The sequence below is a fragment of the Balearica regulorum genome, chromosome 10 (genome assembly GCF_011004875.1).
Source record: "Balearica regulorum gibbericeps isolate bBalReg1 chromosome 10, bBalReg1.pri, whole genome shotgun sequence".
In the NCBI taxonomy this organism is placed as follows: Eukaryota; Metazoa; Chordata; class Aves; order Gruiformes; family Gruidae; genus Balearica; species Balearica regulorum.
Genome location: NC_046193.1, coordinates 12040811 through 12060929, shown reverse-complemented (window position 1 = coordinate 12060929; position 20119 = coordinate 12040811). Strand labels below are relative to the sequence as shown.

The 20119-nt window shown below is 55.7% G+C and overlaps 1 protein-coding gene across 1 annotated transcript in view; it reads right to left on the bottom strand.

Annotated features, from left to right (window-relative positions):
* PLXNA1 (plexin A1) overlaps nucleotides 1-20119 on the bottom strand; it is a 122212-nt gene that overhangs the window by 53417 nt on the left and 48676 nt on the right. Inside the window, exons 4-9 of the mRNA XM_075762126.1 lie at nucleotides 15717-15857; nucleotides 13579-13679; nucleotides 12986-13109; nucleotides 10714-10867; nucleotides 9999-10098; nucleotides 796-910 (exon numbers count right to left, since the gene is read on the bottom strand). Of these exons, the coding sequence (XP_075618241.1) occupies nucleotides 796-910; nucleotides 9999-10098; nucleotides 10714-10867; nucleotides 12986-13109; nucleotides 13579-13679; nucleotides 15717-15857 (735 nt within the window). The remainder of the gene's footprint in view (nucleotides 1-795; nucleotides 911-9998; nucleotides 10099-10713; nucleotides 10868-12985; nucleotides 13110-13578; nucleotides 13680-15716; nucleotides 15858-20119) is intronic.

Here is a 20119-nt window from a genome sequence, read left to right as displayed (position 1 = left end):
GAGGACAGCACTTGGCTTTGCTCCCAGCAGCAACCATCAGGCAGCAGGACCCTTCCCGCTGGGCCCCTGCACAGGCACCTGGAAACCCAGGTAAGTTCAACCAGAGCCCCCTTCCAGGACAGGGGAGAAACTCTCCTCCCCAAAACTCTCCCTTCTGGACCCGAATCAGCATTTACTGTAGAGCCAGTAGTTGATGGCCAGACCTCCAGACCCAACCCAAGCAGTCAGAGATTCCACCACAGGCTGGGGATGCCGGGACCTCCTGTGAGCGCCCTGCCAGGGGCAGGTTTCCCCGGTGGGCAGCACGGATGCTCCGCAGGATGAACCCTCGCAAAAGAACACGTTTCTTAGCAAAGCATTTGAGACAAAAAAGGTGTGAGGTGCAGTGAAATGGTTTGTTTTACGGATTTCAACCTTCCCCTCTCTGAAAACAAGTTGTTCTGCAACAACAGTTCACGCTTGCTCCCTTCAAAAACATCAAAGAAAAATGCTTTAGCATCTCTGCCTTTGTTTTTCCCTTCATTCAGCCTAAAGTGTTCTCGGCTGTGCCCAGCTTCCCAAGCAACCTCTCCACAGCAGCACGCTTCAGCCGACACAGCCTCTCCCCACTGGCATGCAGTCCCGGCAGCGCTTCCCACTCCTCCCTCGCTGCTTCCCAGGCAGTCCCAGCACCCCCTGCAAGGCGCTGGGAAAGGTTTCCAAAGCAGTTTTTCCTCTTCTAAACCCTTCCCCGTAGAGCAGGGGGCCACAACAGGACTGGGACAGGACAGGTAGAGCCAGCTCACATCGCCTTACCTCGGAGAGCTTGACACGTCCCTCCAGGAAGGAGCAGTCGGCAGCGTTGTGGGTGCAGATGTGGCGGTACTTGCACCAGTGGCAGGGGAAGGAGCCGTTCACGCAGGACAGGCAGCTGCAGAGAGAGCAAAGCGGGCAGCATTAGGGCAACAGCGAGGTAGGGTCCACTGGGGTACTTTTCGGGATGCTTCAGCAGGACAGCACCCATAGGCGATCCCGTATGTCTGGGTGGGAAGGACCCCCGACGCGTGGGGCGAGGGCTGTGCACCGACCAGCAGGCTGGGAGGGGAGACGCCTGCACACCCCAGACCCCCGGGGCTTTGCCCATGGCAGAGCGAGGGGAAACGGCCTTTCCGGCACCGCAGGGTTTGTGCCCCAGCCGGAGCGGCCACGCTCCCTCCTCTGCTTGGCAAGCTGACCCTGCCCGCCTCGCTCCTGGGCGGGGGCCGAGCTCCAGACTTTGGGAGCTTTATTTGGGTTCGCTGAAAGGCGATTTTAGCAAGAGGCAGCAGAACAATGGCTCTGCACCGCGGGGGAACAGGGGAGAAAGGGCCAGATTAATGCACGCTCATTGAGAGGAAAATTATAACTGGCGAAAGGTTGGGTCAGATTAACATTTCGGGACTGTAGCGCCTTTCAGCCGCTCACAATAGGTTGTGTGTGACCCCCTCCCTCAGCCCCCCTCATCCTCGGCCCTCCACAGCCGCGCGTGCGTGCATGCGTGTGTGCGCTTCCACCCCCCAGCCCCCCAGCTCGCAACGTTTCCGTCTCTCTCCCCAGCCTTCTCTCCGGGCCCTTTGTGAGGTGGGATCATGCGTTCCCGCCTCTCCTGGGGGGTGCACCTGGGGATGCTGGAGCCCCATGCTCTGCTCTGCACCCCTTTTCCCAAAGAAACAAGCCCCGGGGACCTGGTGCCTCTTCTCCACGCAGGAGGGGACATATAGAGTCCCCTCCTTGTGCAACCATCCACACAAGTGCCACCCCAACAGCCTGTCTCCTTGCTAACCTCCCACAAAAACATGCCCACCCAGCACGATGAGGCATCCCTGTTTGCAAGCACAGGGGATCCCACAGAGGTCCCAAGCTGGAGGGCAGCTTTTGGCACCCTCACCCTCTGAGTGTGAAGGGTGCTGAGCCCTCCCGCCACGCTGTCCCAGTGCAGCAGTGAGGTTCCCCATTAATGCGGCAAGCTTTCACTGGGCAGGTCAGCACCAGGCATGTCCCGTGCAGCCCAAGCTGCCCTCCTGAGGAGACAGGAGAGCTGCTGAACCATAAGCTCAAAGGCAAAAAACCAAAAAAACCCAGCCTGGTTTAAAAAAAAAAAAAAAAAAAAGAGAAAAAAAGCAGCAGCAGCATTTTTCTCTCTAGAAGGCTCATACCTGCTCTCACAGATCCAAGCGCAAACAGGATCAGGCCCAAAGCAATTATATTTAAACAAAGGCAGGATCTTCCCCTGAACACAGCTCTGGCAGGCGGCAGGCAGCCAGGCCCAGTCTGATCCCGCTCCTAAATCACAGCTACCTCTCTGCCTCTACCCTCCAGGAAACGACAGGGGAAACAGCACCACTGTGCGAGGAAATCTTCCTGGAGAGGGAGATCCTCGCGTAGCAGAGCCTGGCATGCCCGAATCCCTCGCCCTCCAGCAGACTTGGCACTTTGGAGGTGTGGGGATGGCGCAGGAGGGAGCTGCGGCGGAGGGCAGCTCCGGGTGCAGGCAGCGCAGGGTGCAAATGCACAGGGCCGCTGCTCCCTGCCCGCCCTGAGGTTTCACACGCCGTTACATATACAGCAAGAGCTTCCCAAATCCATGCGCACACGCTAAGGAAATATTTAATTAAGCTGCTTGCAAAGGGGGCTGGAAGTCATTTCCATGTTTCGCTCACATTTTCACTTCTAAATGAACAGCCCTTTTAGCTTTACCCACAAATATGCTAATTGAGATGCTCCTTATGCAAATATATGCAATTTTATTTCAGCTGCAGAGATTCAACTTAAAAGCAGAGCCATAGCCTCCTATCTCTGGTTGCTTTGATGGAGGGAGGTGCAGAGGGTGGGGGAGCGGGGGACACAAACAAAGCGAAAGGATCGTTCCTGCTCTCCCGATAAGGGCTCGAGCAGCGACGGATGGGCAGGCAAATCCAGGATGTGGAGGCAGCGTGGCAGGGAAAGCATGTGTTAATCCTCATGGAAGCAAAGCAACCACAGAGAGGTGCTTTAAGAGAGGAGCATGGTCCAAGCAGTCACAAGCCACCCGCCGGGGCATAACCACCCACCCTCCCATGAAATCAGCCCTCCACAAAGGTGGCACATCAGGAGAGATCATCCAGCCTACCAAGTCTTTCAGGGGCAGCAAAAAGACTCCCCAATCCCCCCTCTACCACCTCCAAGGCATCTCAAAGCAGTTGGGAGAAGCACCCGGCGCAGCCCTGTCCCGCGCACCCTGGCAGTTCTTTGGGGTCAAAGCCAAATCTTGGCTACTTCAGGACCCTCCTCACCCAAGGGTCTCCTTTGCATTTAACTTCTGCAGATAACAGATGATCTTTTGATCTCCACTTGCCAAAAGACACATATATACTTAAAGAATCTCAAGTTATCCTCCACGTACACTCCAAGATGCAAGAATCCCCCCTCCTACTTCAGCCCTCCCAGCTGCTTCTAGCTTAACCGAGCCATTTCTAAAGCCCCATCCCCAGAGATCGTTTTCACACTCTCCCTTCTGCTGAGGTTCTCCATCTGCCATAAGGACATCAAACGCCACCGTAAGAGCACTCACCACCACATGTCTTGCTCCACAGCATCTCTGCTGCATTTAAAGCCTGCCTGGTCAGCACACCCCCGGCTGGCCAAAGGCTCCGTAAGGTGGCAAGCAAGTCAGTGCCCTGGTGCCTCTAACGTGGTGAAACCCCACGTCCAGTCTGCCTCGGTCCTGCTGGCCTTGGAGTATGCGTTTGACCGCCGCAGCTCCCTGCACAACTGCCCAAAACCCGGGGCAGGAGCAGAGGCAGGGCTCTCCGGCTGCAGGTCAGGCTGGGCGGCGTGGCCGGGGCCGTATCCCCGGCATGTCCGTGTGTCGCTGCTGTCTGTTCCCGGCACAGGAGCAGGTTGCTCAGCAGCATGATGCCATCTGTGCCGTCTCTCTCCTTCCCACGGTCAGGCACTCTTCCCTCATCACTTCTTGCCTAAGAGGCTTTCATCACTCCTGATAATTAGAGGAAGGCTCTCCTTCATGTGTTGAAGTCCCCCCCCTCCCCAAAGTGTGACAGGAGTGCAAGAAGCCCAGCCAAGCAGAAAACTGAGTCTGGGGGTACAGCGCAGACACGAACCCACAGCTTGCCCCCATCTGCTTCCTCCCCAGCCCTGCCAGGGGGAGATGAAGCCTAGGCTGGGCAGGGGGACAGGGTCAGACCCAGGGGTGGTGCCCCCCTTGCCTCCTAATGCCCTCGTGCAAGAGGAGTGGCACCAGCCTCAGAGACACACTTCAGGATTGCTCTGTGCACAGTGCCCCATCCCAAAACAAGTCCAGGCTCGCTGCCACCTACAATCTCCCCCAGGAAGAGCAGGCAGCAGGGCAGCTCTGCCCACCTCGGAGTGACCCAGGGGCAAAGCTGGAGCCTCCCCACAGCCTCCACGCTTGCCCCCAACTCACTGCACAGCAGCCGACGTTGCTCCCCTCCACCTTCACAACCGATCCCAAACTTGCTAAGGCCATGCTAGGGAAACACCTGACATGGCTGCAGAAAAGCAGCAGTACAGAGAGGGCGGCAGGACAGCAAAGGAGCATCTCAGAGCTGGGCACATCTCCAGGGTGGGTGTAAGGGCCACGAGCATCGCTGCAGAGCCCAGACCCAGGGGTGGCTTCGGGGGGGACCAGCTCCTCAGGGGGCACGCAGACAGCTCTGCAGAAGGCACCTCCGGCTGCCACGGCAAGGTCGCAGTTGTCTCCACGCCCGATCTGAAGTGATGCTGCAGCTGATAGGAAGCACGGGAAGCCAGCGGCACCGGATCCAGGCTCCTCACTCACTGTCCCTCCTGCGCTCCCAGCCCCAGGTGTGCCACGTGCCTGAAGGAGCCCAGAGCTCTTCAGCAGACAACAAAACCGGTGTCTGCAGGGGTGTGATAGGCCTGAGCAGCAAACATGAGAGGGACGAGGCTGTAAGCGCTGCACACGCACGTGCGCGCACACTCGCGCACACACACTGGGGCTATTTCCATGGAGCAGCGCATTCCTGGAGGAAGGACACGCAGGAGGGACGGGGGCAAGTTCAACAGCACGAAAGGCAGAGCAGGGGAGGTCCATTGAGAAGGGAAATTATAAACACAGTGCTGATGGAAACAGCATCTGCACACGCACAGCACAGCCTGCCTGCGAGCCCCCCGACTGCTCCTCAGACCTCCTCTTGGCAAGGAGGATGCATCCTTAGCGGATACTCAGCTCCGGCATAGCCTGCATCTGGAGCAGCAGCTGTCAGGGGTGAGGGGCTGAACCGCAGTGCTTTGGGCTTTATATCCACCTCTCTGCCCCAGGGAGGGGAGGAAATGCTGAACAGCAGCAGGAACAGGCAGTCAGTGCCCCCCAAGGCCCTACACGGACCTACGGACAGCCCTGCCCTTCCTGACCACTGCCCAGACCCAAAGCCAGGAGAGCCGTGGGGTGGGAGATCCACCCTCCTCCCTGCATCCCTGCCCATCTCAAACCACCACATTTCTGCCCTTCCTTTCACGCCAGCCCGATGCTTTTCCATCCCTGCTGGGTTTTGCCAAGGACCTTACTCACAGGGTAGGGGTTGGGCGCACAGACTCGCTGCAGGGTGGTCCAGGGCATCCACCATCACGCTGGCTGGAGGATGCAGAATCAGGCCCTGGGTTTTAAGATCACCAGAAACACGTAATTCACTTGAAACACCTTCAGCTGCCTCCCCTCACTGAAACACAACACCAGGCTGCACCAGCCCTCCTCCTTCACAACAAACATGACATAAACCAGGTTATCCGGAGCAGTCTCTGAGGCCATCCTATGGGATTTTCCACCTGCCCCAGCCCAGGAGTACGCCGGGATCTGTTATGGCCTCACAGCTCAGCCGTGCTAACTCAGATACACTCACTCAACCGCTTGCAGCCATCTGTCCATGCCTTTGAAAAGAAAGCATCTGTAAGCATCTGGAAACAAGCAGCGCTGGGCCTGCAGAGAAGCAGCCACGCTGTGTATGGGCACCTCGGAGGCACGGGCAGCCCAGGGCACGGCCAGACAGGAAGGCTGCAGCGAGGAGCTCAGTGGTACAAGGGCTGGCATCGTCTCACATTGCCCCACAGGTGCCACCAGAGCAGCCCATCCCTGCTCCCAGCCCCTGGGGCTGTGCATTAAAATCCCATTTAATGGAGGTTTACAGGGAAATTCTGACCTGTGGGACAGGGCGACAGCAGACTCACACCTCTCTGGCCAGGAGAAGCTAAAGCTGCCTGGCATGTTTGCCCCTCGCTCCAGCCTCAGAGAAATTCAGGACCCCACTGCTGATGGGACCCAAGTGTCACAACCAGGAGGCCGTGCCATCATGACCACCTCCTGGGTAGGAGGCACAGCGTGGGCACGCACCAGCACAGGCTTCCTGGCTGCTCAGTTTCCCCCTCTCAGCATTAACCTGGGATTTTCCTCCTTCCCCTGTGCCACTGCCTGGATTTTTGCTTCCACACTGATCGTGCTGGGGGGGGGAACCTGGTGATGCGCTGAAAAGCCAGCAGCACTGCAAAACCAGCATCGAAGGAAGCGCCAAAAGCTCTTGTCTTCTTCCCCATCCTCCTCCACTTGCCCAGCCCCCTCCCCGCAGCAGCGCTCTCCAAAAAACCGAACTACAACAGGAGTTATGAACCAGAGTTTCCATAGGAGAAACCCAGAGAGCAAACATGGAAATAGTGGGAAGAAATACATCTTGGTATTCCCCAGAATTGCTCGCTGGCTTTCCAGGAGGATTCCCCACTCACCCACCTCGCCAGCAAGCGTAGGCTCTGCCGGAGGCAGGCAGGGAGCCTGGCGTTATGTCTTTATCTTGAAAGGGGACTCATTTCCCCACAAATGCTTTGAACAGGGAGTTTAACGCTGACAAAGACGACCTCAACATCTGCCCGCGCACGCGCTGGACACAGGCTGATTCATTAGACGATCAAAGGCACTGAGCGGTCTTTAAATGCCTGTGCTTGATCAGTCCCCCACAGGAAACCCCCAAGGGAACCCACCCCGGTCCCTGCCAAAGGGTTTTCCATCCCACAGAAACCAGAGCCTGTCCCCAGGAGCTGAGCCTGCATGGGCTGGCAGCAACGCCGCCGTGGGCTGGCAGCGACCCTCAGCCACCCGCATCCCCCTTTGCAAGGGACTCATTTCTCTGCATCGGCCTCCAGGTTTCCACTCCCCTGTTCAATGCATCTCTCTCAGCTCAGCCAGAAACACAAATGCACAAACCTTCACAAGCAAGATGCCCAAAAGATGCCACTGCCTGGAAACACCTGCCTGAGCCCCACAGGAGCCTCAAGGCTGCCAGGGTGTGGTACACCAAGCTGGGACCCCCAGAAGCTTGCCAGGTGATCCTGCTGAGCAAGGAATGGAGCCCCAGAGAGGGTGCAAGCCCCAGACCAGGGGTCCCAGGGACCCCACACAGAGAAGTACTCCGGAAGCCAGCGATGCTGGTCTGCAGTGGGGACAGTCCTGTCGCACCAGGTGACACTATAAAGCCCTGCAATAACAGATGGGACAGCAACAGGGCTCTACCTGGAAGGCATCCCCTTGGCCTTGACCATCGCAAGCCAAATAATGGGCAGCACAACCTCCTCTGTACCCCTCCTTCCCTGTAGGAGAAGGGACTAGACATATCTTCTGTTTTGCAACCCCTCCCTGGACCAGGCTGGTTCCAGCAGTCCTTGAAAACACAGGGAAGAAGAGTTTTGCAGGGTGGTGAGAAACAAGAGCACCAGGATGCTCGCACAGTGGCAGGATCAGCCTCACAGCCTGCAAAAGGGCTTTAGCGGCGCGATTTGTTGATGCCTTTCCAGGCATCTGCCAGAAATAAGAAGGGTCAGACTCTCCCCTGCGTACACGGTGGAGCTGTGTTGGCTTCCTTGGAGCTACACCAGCTTACACGAGCAAAGAGCTGCCTTATAATCCTCCAACCTCTCCACAGCCATCTGAAAAATCTCACCTAAATGTTTTGTCCTCAGCTGAGAAATGATTTGACACACAGGCCTCTGGCTCCCAACCTAAGCAAAGCCGCCCAAATATAAAAAGAAAATGTAATGCATGGTGATCAGAGATCTCCACAGGAAAAACGTTAGCCTTGTGGAAAAGCATATTGTTCCTAATACAGAATTTATCAGGCTGACGTATAGATTTTCCTGCACAAAATATGAAACCTGGATCTGAAAGGCTATTAACTCTGAAGAGATCCATTAAAAATGCCTGTCTGCAAATGGTATTTAAAAGTATTGCATCATCCTAGGTATTGTCATGCTCTTTGGCTATGACTCGACTGCAGGTCACATACTTAAAAGTGCCTCCAAACCCTAAAATTCTTGATGTAAAGAAAATAATAATAATGTTCACCAGCCTAGAACATGGACTTTTCTATCAGCTCCAACCGGAGTCCATAAATATTAATGCATCCATAATTAGCCTTTTTAAATAATGCATCCAAAATTAAACATCAACGCAGTAATAAATCAGTCAGGGCTCTTTGTTATAGGTTTGTTTGGGGGGGGGTGGGTTTTTTTTTTCCCCTCCGGTGTCAGGCACATAAAATAAAATGCCAATTCCCACCACCTCTTCCCACTGGACCAAAATGCTGGAGCCCCAATTGGAAGGAATCTGGTGCCATTTGTACTTAAAAGTCTTCTTTCTTTCGTTTAGAAAAATAAAAGTCACATCTGCTTTTTGATTTGCAAAATAATGACATGCAGCCAGCTCGAGCCAAAGCTGAGCTAATGTTATTGAAACCACACGACGTGAAGGGAGACAAAGCTCATCTCGGGAGTCAAGGTGAGGGAGAAAGTCAGGTTTGCAAACTCTCTCCTCTCTCGCTGGCACAGCGCTCCCAGGAGACCCGCTCCCTGTGCAAAGAGCAGGCGGGGCAGACATCACTGCGATGCGCAAGGGGCTCTCCCCTGGACACCCTCCCCAGAGCTCCCTGCAGGTACCCAGCCGAGGGTCCCGCATCTCACCTGATTTTCCCTGATCCATGAGGAAAACTCAGCTTGTTTCCCAAACAGGATCTGGAAGAGCAGAAGCCATCTGCAGCAGAGACCCCAAGCCAGGCTAGACACTTTGTGAAAAGCCATCCAAATGGTATCACTCTGCGTTTGCTTATCTATAATTACTGATCAGCCAGAGCACCACCATCCACGGGAGGTTTCTGGCAGGGTAATGAAATCACTCGCATTCTTGAGCTCCAAATTCTTAGCCCAAACACACCCCAGCATCTCCTCCAACGTTCCCACAGCAGAGCCACCTCCCCACCGCTCCAGCTCACTGTCTGCAGCTCCTCATCAGGAGCTCGCTGTTAGAGGTTTTAGACACCCTGCTTAGATAGCACCTCAATAATCCACATTGCCTCTATTTTATCACATGCGTATCTCAAACTGCCTAAAAACCCATATGGGGAGTAAATTTCACGGCAGCCTGACAAGAAACCAAATTCACAATTACTTCCAGTTAGGAAATTCTTGGGTAAACGCCCCAGGACATGCAGAATGTTCCATCCCATGTTGCTGTAACTCTCCAGATCTCTCTCCAGCAAGCCTGGGAAGCAGGTACCATAGAAGGAAAACACAGGTTTCTCCTTTTGCACCGCCACGTCACTCCTATTAACTATTTCCAGGACAACAAGATGCTTGGCATTTTCAGTCACATGGATTACTACAGTCTGCAATGCAGTAAACTCACTTTTTCCTCCAAAGTTTTGCCAAACCCAAAGCTCCGTTCGTAAGTGAGGTTCTGCCCTGATGCTACACATTTCCACATCCCCAATCCAGCTGTGGGTGCTCTGGTCACCGTCCCAGTTTACAAGGGCAAAAGGAGGAGGTTTCTCACTGCAAACACCACTATACCCGACTGCGCTTTCCTCTTGCAACATCAGCGCCCACAAAGCTGAGATCGCTCTCTCCCTGTCTCACATTGCCCCACCAATCTGTTCCCGGAGCACGCTTGCAAAGCCCAGGCCACTTACGACTGATGGACACTGCAGTTGTAGAAAACAAAATCCACAGAGGCGAACTTCTTCCCCGTCTCCTTAGATTTCAGGTAGAGCTTCACCACTCGCTTGTCCCCTAGGAGAGACCCAGGCAGAAAAAGGCATCAGAAAGGACACGGTGCGTGACAAAGCATTCAGCCCAAGGCTTCTGATGGGCTGGAGGGAGCTTGGCTTTACCATTCATCCCGGTTAACTACCGAAATTCCCCAAACCCTGCAATAAAAAGTGTTCACCCACCGCAGCCACCAAATGGGCCAACAGACCCCCAGTACAGCTCTGAGCCCCTACAGCTAACTGCTAGCTGGCATGGAGACAGGTGCCTTGGGTTGCACTGGTGGGGAGCTCAACAGTTTTGGAGTCTGCACAATGTCCTAAAGCCCACAGTCACCTACAGCACATCTACCCAGGAACAGTCCATAGATGGGAACAAGGCCAAGGTGCCCAGAACTGGTGCACAGACCACTACAGTGTCAGCAAGCAGCTGTGCCCATGGCTTGGAGGAAAGCAAGGACCAGTCCCCCATAAGCAGCAATGTCCTCCTCCTACACACCCCAGAACCCAACCTGGGTCCTGCTCGGGGGCCAGAGATCACTGTCACGGGAGGACTGTCCTCATCTACATCTGGCTATGGGGCAACAAGTGGGACAAGGTTTGTCTCAGGCTTTCTTCCCACCCTGGGGCACAAGCTCACCGCGGCCCCTGGTGATGGGGATGACATCCTTGGCAGAGGGAGAGCTGCAGTAGATCTTCCCGTCTTCAATGCGGCTCTCGGACTCGGTGAAGTCTTCAAAGGAGCAGTTGACTCCAGCTGAGAGGTCTGGGACGTTCCAGGCCTGCAGGACCAGCTGGGGAGGAGAGGCAAGAGTATCAACATAGAAAACTAGCTAAAAAGACTCCTCTGTGTCTGCTACGTGTAAGTCTAAGCAACAGAAAAGACCAGGGGTGCAATCCCTCCTCCACTACCCACATGTGATGGGGAGACCTGCTCCGGGCTTTTGCACACAAGCCCCATCCATGGACCTCCCCGCTCAAGCAAGGAGAGAGGATGTAAACGGGTTAAAAGACAGAATGACTCAGAGCCTCCCGTCCTCTGCCCTCGCTGTACCACAAGCCATTATGCCTCACCTCTACAGAGACCAAGCGCAGAGTCGGGCTAAAGAGTGTTTTGCGGAAAGGCATCCGCTCCGGCAGAGCCGAGGAGGGGAGGAATCCACCTCTTCCCTCGCAAAGTCATTCCCGGGGTCAGCAGTTCTCACTTTACAAAACGCTTGCCTTATTTCTAATTTGAATTTTTCACAGCTTCCAGCCATTAGTTCTTGTTATGCCTTTCCTTGATAGATTAAAAAGCCCTTTAGTCCCTGATATTTGCTCCTTGTAAAGGCACTTATACTCTGTAATCAAGTCACCTCTTAATCTTCTTTTTGATAAGCTAAGCAGATTGAGCTCTGAAAGTCTCTCACTGCAAGGCATTTTCTCCAGCCTTCAACTCATTTACATGATGTTTACGGGAGGTTTTCAGCCTCCCCCTTTAAAAGCTGGGCTCCAGCCTGAGCGTCCAGCATCCCCACGCCGACCGCACCAAACCTCCGTGCAGCATCCTGCCGTCGGTCAGGGAGATAACCACCCGCAGAGGTGAAAATGCCGCCCAGCTCCCGGCTTCACCTGAGGAGAACGGAGAGCCCCACAGCGAGGGCTCAGCCCTGTCACCTCTTTCCAGGACGCCGGGCAAATGCCTGTTGTTTCCCTCCATGTCTGACTCTGGACTTGGCAATATCAAACGCCCATTTCTCTGCTAAACCAGCCCCACTCAGACCCAACTGCTCTGCAGGGGGATCCCACCCCGTACCACCCCACCGGTCTCAGCATCCCAGCAGGACCCATCCGCAGCCATCTCACATTTATTGCCACGGTACCAATGATCGTTAGCCCCTGCAGAAGCGCTTTCCAAACCATTTCCATCCGGTGACAATTCCCTTCTGACGAGGACTTTTCGAGATCTGTCACAGAGCCAGTTCTTAATCCACTTAACACGTGCTTTATCAATATTGTATAATGCTAATTTTTAATCAGAACGTTGTGTTGTACCAAGTCAAATGCCTTGTAGAAGCCTAAAGACATCACATCCCTGCAGTCCCTCTTCTAATTCAAGTCATAATTTCATCAAAGAACAAAATGTGGTTTGTTTGACATAAAACCGCGTTGACTGGCATTAATTATATTCTCATCCTTAATTCTTTATCAGTTGTATCCTGCACCAGTTTTTTTGCTTTAGTTTTTCTAAACCTGATGTCAAACTAAGCAGTCTCTGACCATTTGGTCCTTTCTGCATCTGGGCAAAAGAATGAGCACCCTTTTCTGTTTCCTGGGCTTTTCTCAACATTCACTTAGTTACTACAAAGCTGTATTATTACAAATATCCACAAGCCACAGAACTCCTCAGTCAACTCTTTTAGGACTCCTGAGTACCAGATATCCAGACCTGGCAGTTTTCAAAACTTTACTGCTGTTTCGTATTCTCGTCACGGTGCTAATGGCCTGGAAAATACTCCGGGGAAGTCCATCATCCTTTCTGTCTGCACAGAGAGAGCGGCCAGTTGCGCATCAAAGTCTCATCCCAAAACATCCACTGCAGGCCAGGGTCAGAGCCAGGCTATTGAGCTAGACAGATCGCTGGCCTATGAACGGCACATCTGACGTTAGTGTTTGTATTATGGAGAAATATTTATTGCTCAGTTATGTCTTTTCTGAATAATCATCAAGTGGTTTATTATCTCCATCAATAGGCCAGCCCTCATCAATGCTCTGCACTTTGCTATGTTTTATTTGTCTCGGACCTCTATTCCCCTTTCTCCCTGTTTGTCATATATTCAATTACTTATTTTTAATTGCTGCTTCCCCAGCCATTGCCTCCAGAGGGTCAGGAGGTGACTGGGGGGGGTCGGTGGGCAGCAGAGGTGGCTTACCGGGACCTCCGACATGGTGACCGAGATGTTCTTTGGCTGGACGGTGAGCTGGACACACTGCCGCAGGTCGGAGGCGAAGCGCTGGGGCTCGTCCGCCCGCTCACACCGGTCCTTCCGTGAGCATCTGGAGAGGGATGAAACCACCACGGTGAGGAGGAGAATCCCCCGGAGTCCTGCATGGCTCTGGGTTGACACCCCATCAAACAGACCCTCTGGCATGGAGGTGATGCCCAGCTAGGGACCTGGGGTGCCCGTGGGCCGTACAGGAGCTTTGCTTTCCTTGCTGACAGCACTGGGGACTTCTGGGGTTTTTTTATATTCAGTTTTTCTTATTGGCACAAGGATGCCAAACTTGGGAGCCCAGGGGCAGGATTAGCGGGCCATGCCAGCAGCTCCGCTGTGCACGGGTGCTCATGAGCACAGCCTGGGCACTGCGGGAAGGGATGACAGACCCCTTGGACTGCTCTATCCCCCTGTATTTCAGGGCCAAAATCCAGGAGGGATGTCCCCAAGGAGACCAGCGGTGGGGACAGACACAGATTGGCAGCCGTGGCTCGCTGTTGTGGCCCCAGGGACGATCCTGCGGTACTTACATGTTGTGGAGGACGCACCAGCCGCAGTGGGGGTCCCGGGAGCCCAGGCACAGCTCGCAGCTCTCGTACTGCTCGCAGCTCTCCACCGGCACCCGTGTCACCTGTGGGGAACAGGCAGGGAGTGAAGGGGGACGGGCTGCAGGTTTCCCTGCTGTGCACACAGCACAGACTCACCCTGGCCCACTGGAGAGGAGGAGGGAGCAGGCTGAGCCCCCTGCCATCGCCCGGTCCTCTCCCGAGCCCAGGCAGCACATTTGCAGGCAACACTTGCACCCCAAGGAGGCTTTTACCCCAAACAAGCTCCTTCCACCGTAGCATCTTTGCAGGGTTGTGGGAGCAGGCTGTGCCAGCTCAGCACCACACCGGCTCCCGGCACCGGCCAGGCACCCCACGGCTGCCGCAGCCCTGCTCTGAAAGGGTTACCGGTCCTTTATTAATTGCTCCTCCAGTTTTGATTAAAATCCCCTCGTTCGCCAAGCCCTTCGAGCTCTGTTACAACTGTTCATTTAATTACTTTCCACCAGCACTCTGATAACACCAAGCCATAGTAGGGAAGAGAGCAGGTTTTATTAAGGAGAGGGGAGGAGAAGGGGGGGACGAGGAGGAGGTGCAGGAAGCAGGGAGCTGCCTGCCATGAGGAGCCGGCAGCACTAGGCAGCTGCCTGTGCCTGCTGCGTCCGTGCCTCAGTTTCCCCACTGCTCCCACGGGACAGGACCCCCTGGTTAAGTAAAATTTGCGAAATTCTCTACTGAAGGCTACAACCAGGGTGCCCTCCCTCCTCCCAGCCCAGCAGGGGATGGGCTCAGCGTGATGCCCACAGCGCTGGGATAAGGCTGGCCAAACAGTACCCTCCGGTTTGCATACCAGTGAGGATACCTGCAGCATTCCTGTTAGTTTGTCCCCAACACCACTTCAGGTAGGTGGTGGCGAGGTGGTCGGCAGCCAGTCCCCCCCAGGCAGACCCTGCACAGGTGTGTGCCAGCTCCCAGCAACTGTGGTGGCCCTTGGGGGAGACCCCCAGCCCAGCCCAGCATAGCCCCCCATCCCACATCCACATCTCCAACATCTCCCTCGCAGAGGAGAGGCTTAGCTGAGCCAGGCCTGGGACAGAAACACAGAGGACTCCAAGCCCAGTGTCTGGCTCACCTGGGAAGCCATGGCTTTCCTGCAGCAGAGCAGAAACCAGAGACAGGCGCTGGGAGGAAGAGGGAAAGGCTCTGCTGTCCCCACGGGGCTGTCTAGACAAACCCACTGCCCTACTCCAGCATCCTTCCCCCTCCTAAGCCCCTGGGCTGGTGGCCAGGAGACCCATTACAGGCCAAGCTCAGCCATGGTCCCACCCACGAGCACCTCTCCCAGGCAGAGCAGCAGAGATGCTGCGAGATGCCAGCACACCATGTCCCAGCACAGCCACCCTGCGCCACCCCACCGAGCACAGCGTGCGTCCCCGCTGACACTGGATCCAAAAAGCGCCACTGCCATGGCGTGAACCTGCTTCACCCGCTCCAACGCAGCCTGTCGACGGACAAACTCACACCAGCAGGCTCTCCAGTAGGTTGAGGATCATGCAAACACTCACAAAGCCAACCAAAACTTCTTATTGTGAGCCCCAACCGTGCTGCCAGGACAGCAGTGCAGATGCAGATCGGGTCTGTACCTCCAGTTGGCTCAGCAGGAGCAGCGGCAGGGACCAAGGTGTGCACACTGTCCCCTCCACCCCAAGGTGTGAAAGCAGCCACCCCAGAGGAGAAAAAGCCGTTCAGAACAAGGAGCTTCTGCTAACCTGCAAAAATCCCACTCGGGAAGGGATGGCCCGAGCAGGGAGGAGGTTTATGGCCAGCCCCTCGCAGCAAGAAGGGTCAGGAAGCCCTCGGTCCCCGGGGACCACAGGGATTTCAAGCAGCTGCTGCTAACAATTAATGCCTCGGCAGGGCCCTGCTGAGGAGAGGAGCAGCAGGGCCACAGAGTCAGCGCCTTGGGGCAGTGTTTTTGCAGAGAGCAGCACGGAGGACCTGCCGCCAGTCCCCTGGGACATGCATCCCCAGGCTGCCCTCCCAGAAAGGTTTCCCAGCGCACAGGACTGCAGGCTGGGGCTGCAGGTCAGGAGAGCAGAGGGGCTGCTGTCCCCTCCCCTTACCTGTTTCTCGGTCATGGCGTAGATGTGCTGGCGGTCGGGGCTCAGCACCAGGTCTCGCAGGATGGAGCTGCCCTCGTGGGCCACGACGTTCTCGTACTGCAGCGCTTGGTGCTTCCTCTCGGCTGGCAAGTCCACCAGGATCTGTGGGGAGAGCAAGGGGGGGTGAGCACGGTCCCACACACACCCAGGGAGCGGGAAGGGGAACATGCCCCGTTAGGAATGCCGCCCTTGTGTGCCACACCAACGTGGCCATGCCACAGCAGCACAGCAAAGCAGCAGCCACTCTGCACACATCCCAACCCTTTCCAGAAGACCAAACCACAATGTTTTCTTCCCTTTTTTGCATTTGTCCCATGTTTATGCTGACGGCATTCACCTCTCTCCAAGGAGGGCCACACCCACGGTTCTCGTGCTGCACCCCACCACGTGCTGCCCTGCTTCCCCCACTGCTGCTCAGCCCCAAAGCCCCTCCAACTTGCGGTGTGGCACAGAGGAGCCCCTAGCTTGCAGGACAGCAGCACGCCCCATCTTGCCGCAGCGGTACCAAAAGCAGCTTGCACGGCGCACGCACCAAGCCTCGGCCGGGCAGGATGCTGCGGTGCACGCAGACAGGGCTCTCGTCTCCCCATCCATCAGAGGAAACACTTGGGCTCGTGACCAGGGAAGTCAAGAGGGTCTCAAGGAAGCTGAGGGTCAACAGAGGTTTAGAAACTGCCTTTGTTCCCTGAGCAGGAACGTGGCGAAGTCTTTAATCCCCTTACGGCTCACAATTACGTTAAAGCTCTTCCTAAGTACACCAGTTTCTGGCTGTACCGGCGATAACCACATCACGAGGCACCACGGGGCTGGAGGCACCCACCGAGCAGGAGCTAAACTCTGCTGCGCTACTTGCCGTGACCTGATTGCCACCTCCGTAAGCATGAGACGCTTCCTGCTAATGCCATCCCTCACGATCCCCCAGATTCGGACTGTCCGGTGCCAGAGAAGTGGCTCAGTGGGTCTGGTCTGCTCCCACGGGATGGGATGGGGGGACACGGGACCAAGCTCCAGCCCCATCTGCCCCGCAGCCCCGGCCGTACGAGCCACGCACTCTGCAAAAAACCCAGCGGCGGGCAGAGAAGCAGCGCGCCCAGCGAGACGGAGCAAACACCGCCCAGGGTCTGCACGCACGGGGAGCCAGTCTGGCACCCCCAGCCACAGGACTCGGGACCCCCCCCACAGCACAGGGGCCAATCCACTGCTTTGAAGCACCCCCCAAAACACATCCCGCAGGCCTGCCCTGGTCATCGCGCCCACTCCCACGGCCCAGCACAGCCATGCCCAAGCCCTTGTGCCCCCCATAGCAGCCGCCCCAGCACCCCGGCCGCCTCGTCCCCCTCCTGCAATAAATCGCCGCCGACATTTGCATAGTTCCCAATCAGGAGGATATGGGGCCGGGAAAGCAGGATCCCGGTGTGCAGCTGATTAGCATGGAAATGTATGCGGCTCACAAACAAACCGAGGCCTGTTTAATTAGAGCGGCGCCTTTGATTCACCGCCAGCCTCCTGCATGCACCAGCCCCGGATTATTTTTAGGCAGTTTTACAAAACAAATGTATTTAATTAAGAAAGAGACCCCTGAGCAACCAGAGAGCGGCGAGTCCTGCGTGGCGGTGAGCAAAGGGGCCGCCCTCTCCCCGGGGGACGTGGGGACCGGGTTTGCAGGGTGTCGTGGCTTAACCCGGCAGGCAGCTAAAACAACCACACAGACCTTCGTTCACTCCCCCCGCCCACGATGGGATGGGGGAGAGAGTTGAAAAGAAAAAGGTAAAACTCGTGGGTGGAGATAAAGACAGTTTAATAGGACAGAAAAGGAAGAGAAGGATAATAATAATAATAATAGAAGAATATACAAACAAGTGATGCACAGCACAATCGCTCACCACCCAAAACCAACTAGTTCCTGAGCCACACCGCCTCCCAGCCAACCCCCCAGCTATATACTAAGCATGATGTCATATGGTATGGAATATCCCCCTGGCCAGCTTGGGTCAGCTGTCCTGGCCGGGTCTCCTCCCAGCTTCTTGGGTACCCCCAGCCTTCTGGTTGACAGGGCAGTATGAGAAGCTGAAAAGTCCTTCACTGCTTGGCAACAACTAAAATATTAGTGTTTTATCAACACCATTCTCATCCTAAATCCAAAGCACAGCACCACATCAGCTGCTAGTAAGAAGATTAACTCTATCCCAGCCGAAACCAGGACGCAGGGCCAGATGTAACTCTCGGGAGCCCATGGCACAGCCAAAGCCCCCTCTATGTCCTGCTCCAGGACTGAAAAGTCTTCACCATAACCCAAACAGGCCCTGGCACTTACCTGCAGCATCCTTTGCCAGACTCTGCTCCCCATCCCTCCTGCCCCAGGGACCACTGTGCACTGGGGAACCCAGAGATGCCGAAAGCCCATCCTAAACCCTCTGCCTGCCCTTTTTGGGGCATCTTTCTGCCCAGGTCCAGGACCACATTTGCTCCTGCTCCAAACATCAGCAGAGGTCAAGCCCCAGACACCCGTGGTACAGGGCCACGTGGCACCCCCTGCCCTGTGGTACCCAGCACCGCCCCCAGAGCCCAACCCTGCCTCCCCGCATCCCCTCACAGCTCGCTCCCCTCCTGGTGCTCAGCTACCCTACAAAGTCCTGTCCAAGCCAGCTCTCCGAAGGAGGGTAACAGGGAGCGTCCCCCCACTCCAGCAAGGCACTATCTCCCCCCCTCACTACAGCAACGTGACAAACGCACATTTCCAACCCTTTTATGGGCCGCAGTTGCGGCGCAGAAGAATCGATATAGTTTTACCCTGGTTCTAAAATAGATCTATGGCTGGATGTCGCGCTGGCAGTAATTTTTAACTAGCGGGGTAATTTCCCCATTACATTATTGCACTGCGCAGTGCTGGGAAGGAGAAAGAGATGTATTAAAAAAAAAAACCAACAGACATGAAGCACTTCCAGTTAATTTGAGGCTCCAGGAAGAACCTAAAAATACTCTCGGTAGTCAAAAGGATCTGGATCCCAGCCTGCCACACGTCAGGGTGCACTGGTGGGAGGCACGGGGCCACCCCAGGTATGCACATGCAAGAACCCTTCTCTCTGGCATCTCTCCTCCCACTAAAGATGCTCTATAGGTGGGTTTGGGATTCAGGAAAATGAAATTTGGAAGATCTGGCAATTAAGTTGTTTTCTGGTTGGCCAAAAGGCAGGGCATGAAGGGACATTTTGTTAGCTCATGGTAGGCAAACCCATCCTGCCGCTCCTCCCCAGCACGAGGAGATCAATAACAGATAGATCCCAACATCATCCCACCCCAGGAGGACACAACTGCCCACCGCACCCGCTGCCATGCGGGCAGAGGTGGGAACTGGCCATCAGGCCCTTTCCAGCGGGATTAGCCCAGTGGGAACCTACCCATCCCAACTGGTGGGAAGGGGACGGGCTGTTTGGACCATAATACGCATGGAGCGACACATGGGATGCGCAAGGTGCTTCCCCTCTCTTACAGGCACTGGAGGGACCACTTCCCACTCTCCCCACCACCCGCAGGGTAGCTTGGGGGCAGGGGAAGGGGGAGAGGATGTGGTTTAATCAGAGCAGCCCCCCTCGGAAACACGCTCCTTCCTGCCCACCCTGCACGCCTTCACGCCCAGGGGAAAAGACATTTACCAAAAATAAATAAATAAATAAACCCATTAACCTTTCTCCTCATCCTGACGCTGATATAATTACCCAATACTAATAATTACTCACACTAATTTCTCGCTCAGGATTCCTACCCACCCTCTTGCCTGCCTCGGGCTGGCTTCAGGCAGCGGCTCGGCAGCGCTGCCTCCTGCGAGGGGCTGGCAGGAGCCCTGGGGGGCGGCTGGACCCCAAGCCGTGCCGAGGTGGAAAAGCAAGAGCTGGGGTCAGCTTGTTGGGCCGCTGCCTCATTAAATAAACGGAGGAGACCAGAGGCAAGAAATGACAAGCTCCCTGCTGGGGTGACTCATCTCAAAGCAAGCCTGGAGGCTGCTCTGCCAGAAACCCACGCGCACACCCTCCCCACCCAAGCGAGGAGCCCACCCCAGGGGCGAGCACCCAGCACAGCTTCACTCTGAAGAGGGAAGGGTTTAAGACCCGGTCCCCCAGAAGCTGAGCAGGCTGGCAGAGGCAGTGCAAGGCCAGGAGATGCAAAGGCATCTCACCTTACCAAGGAGCCCCTCGCCTCCCGGGCCAGCTGTGGAGAACCCCAGCAAAGGAACGACGAGGGAAAGGACGGCATGCAACGCTTCAGCCCCCGGGCACCCTGGTGCAATGATGTTTCAACCCCACGCACAGCATGCCCCGGCTGGGCAGAGACAAAATCCTCCCCCAGAAGCCCCAGAGAGGGTTCCT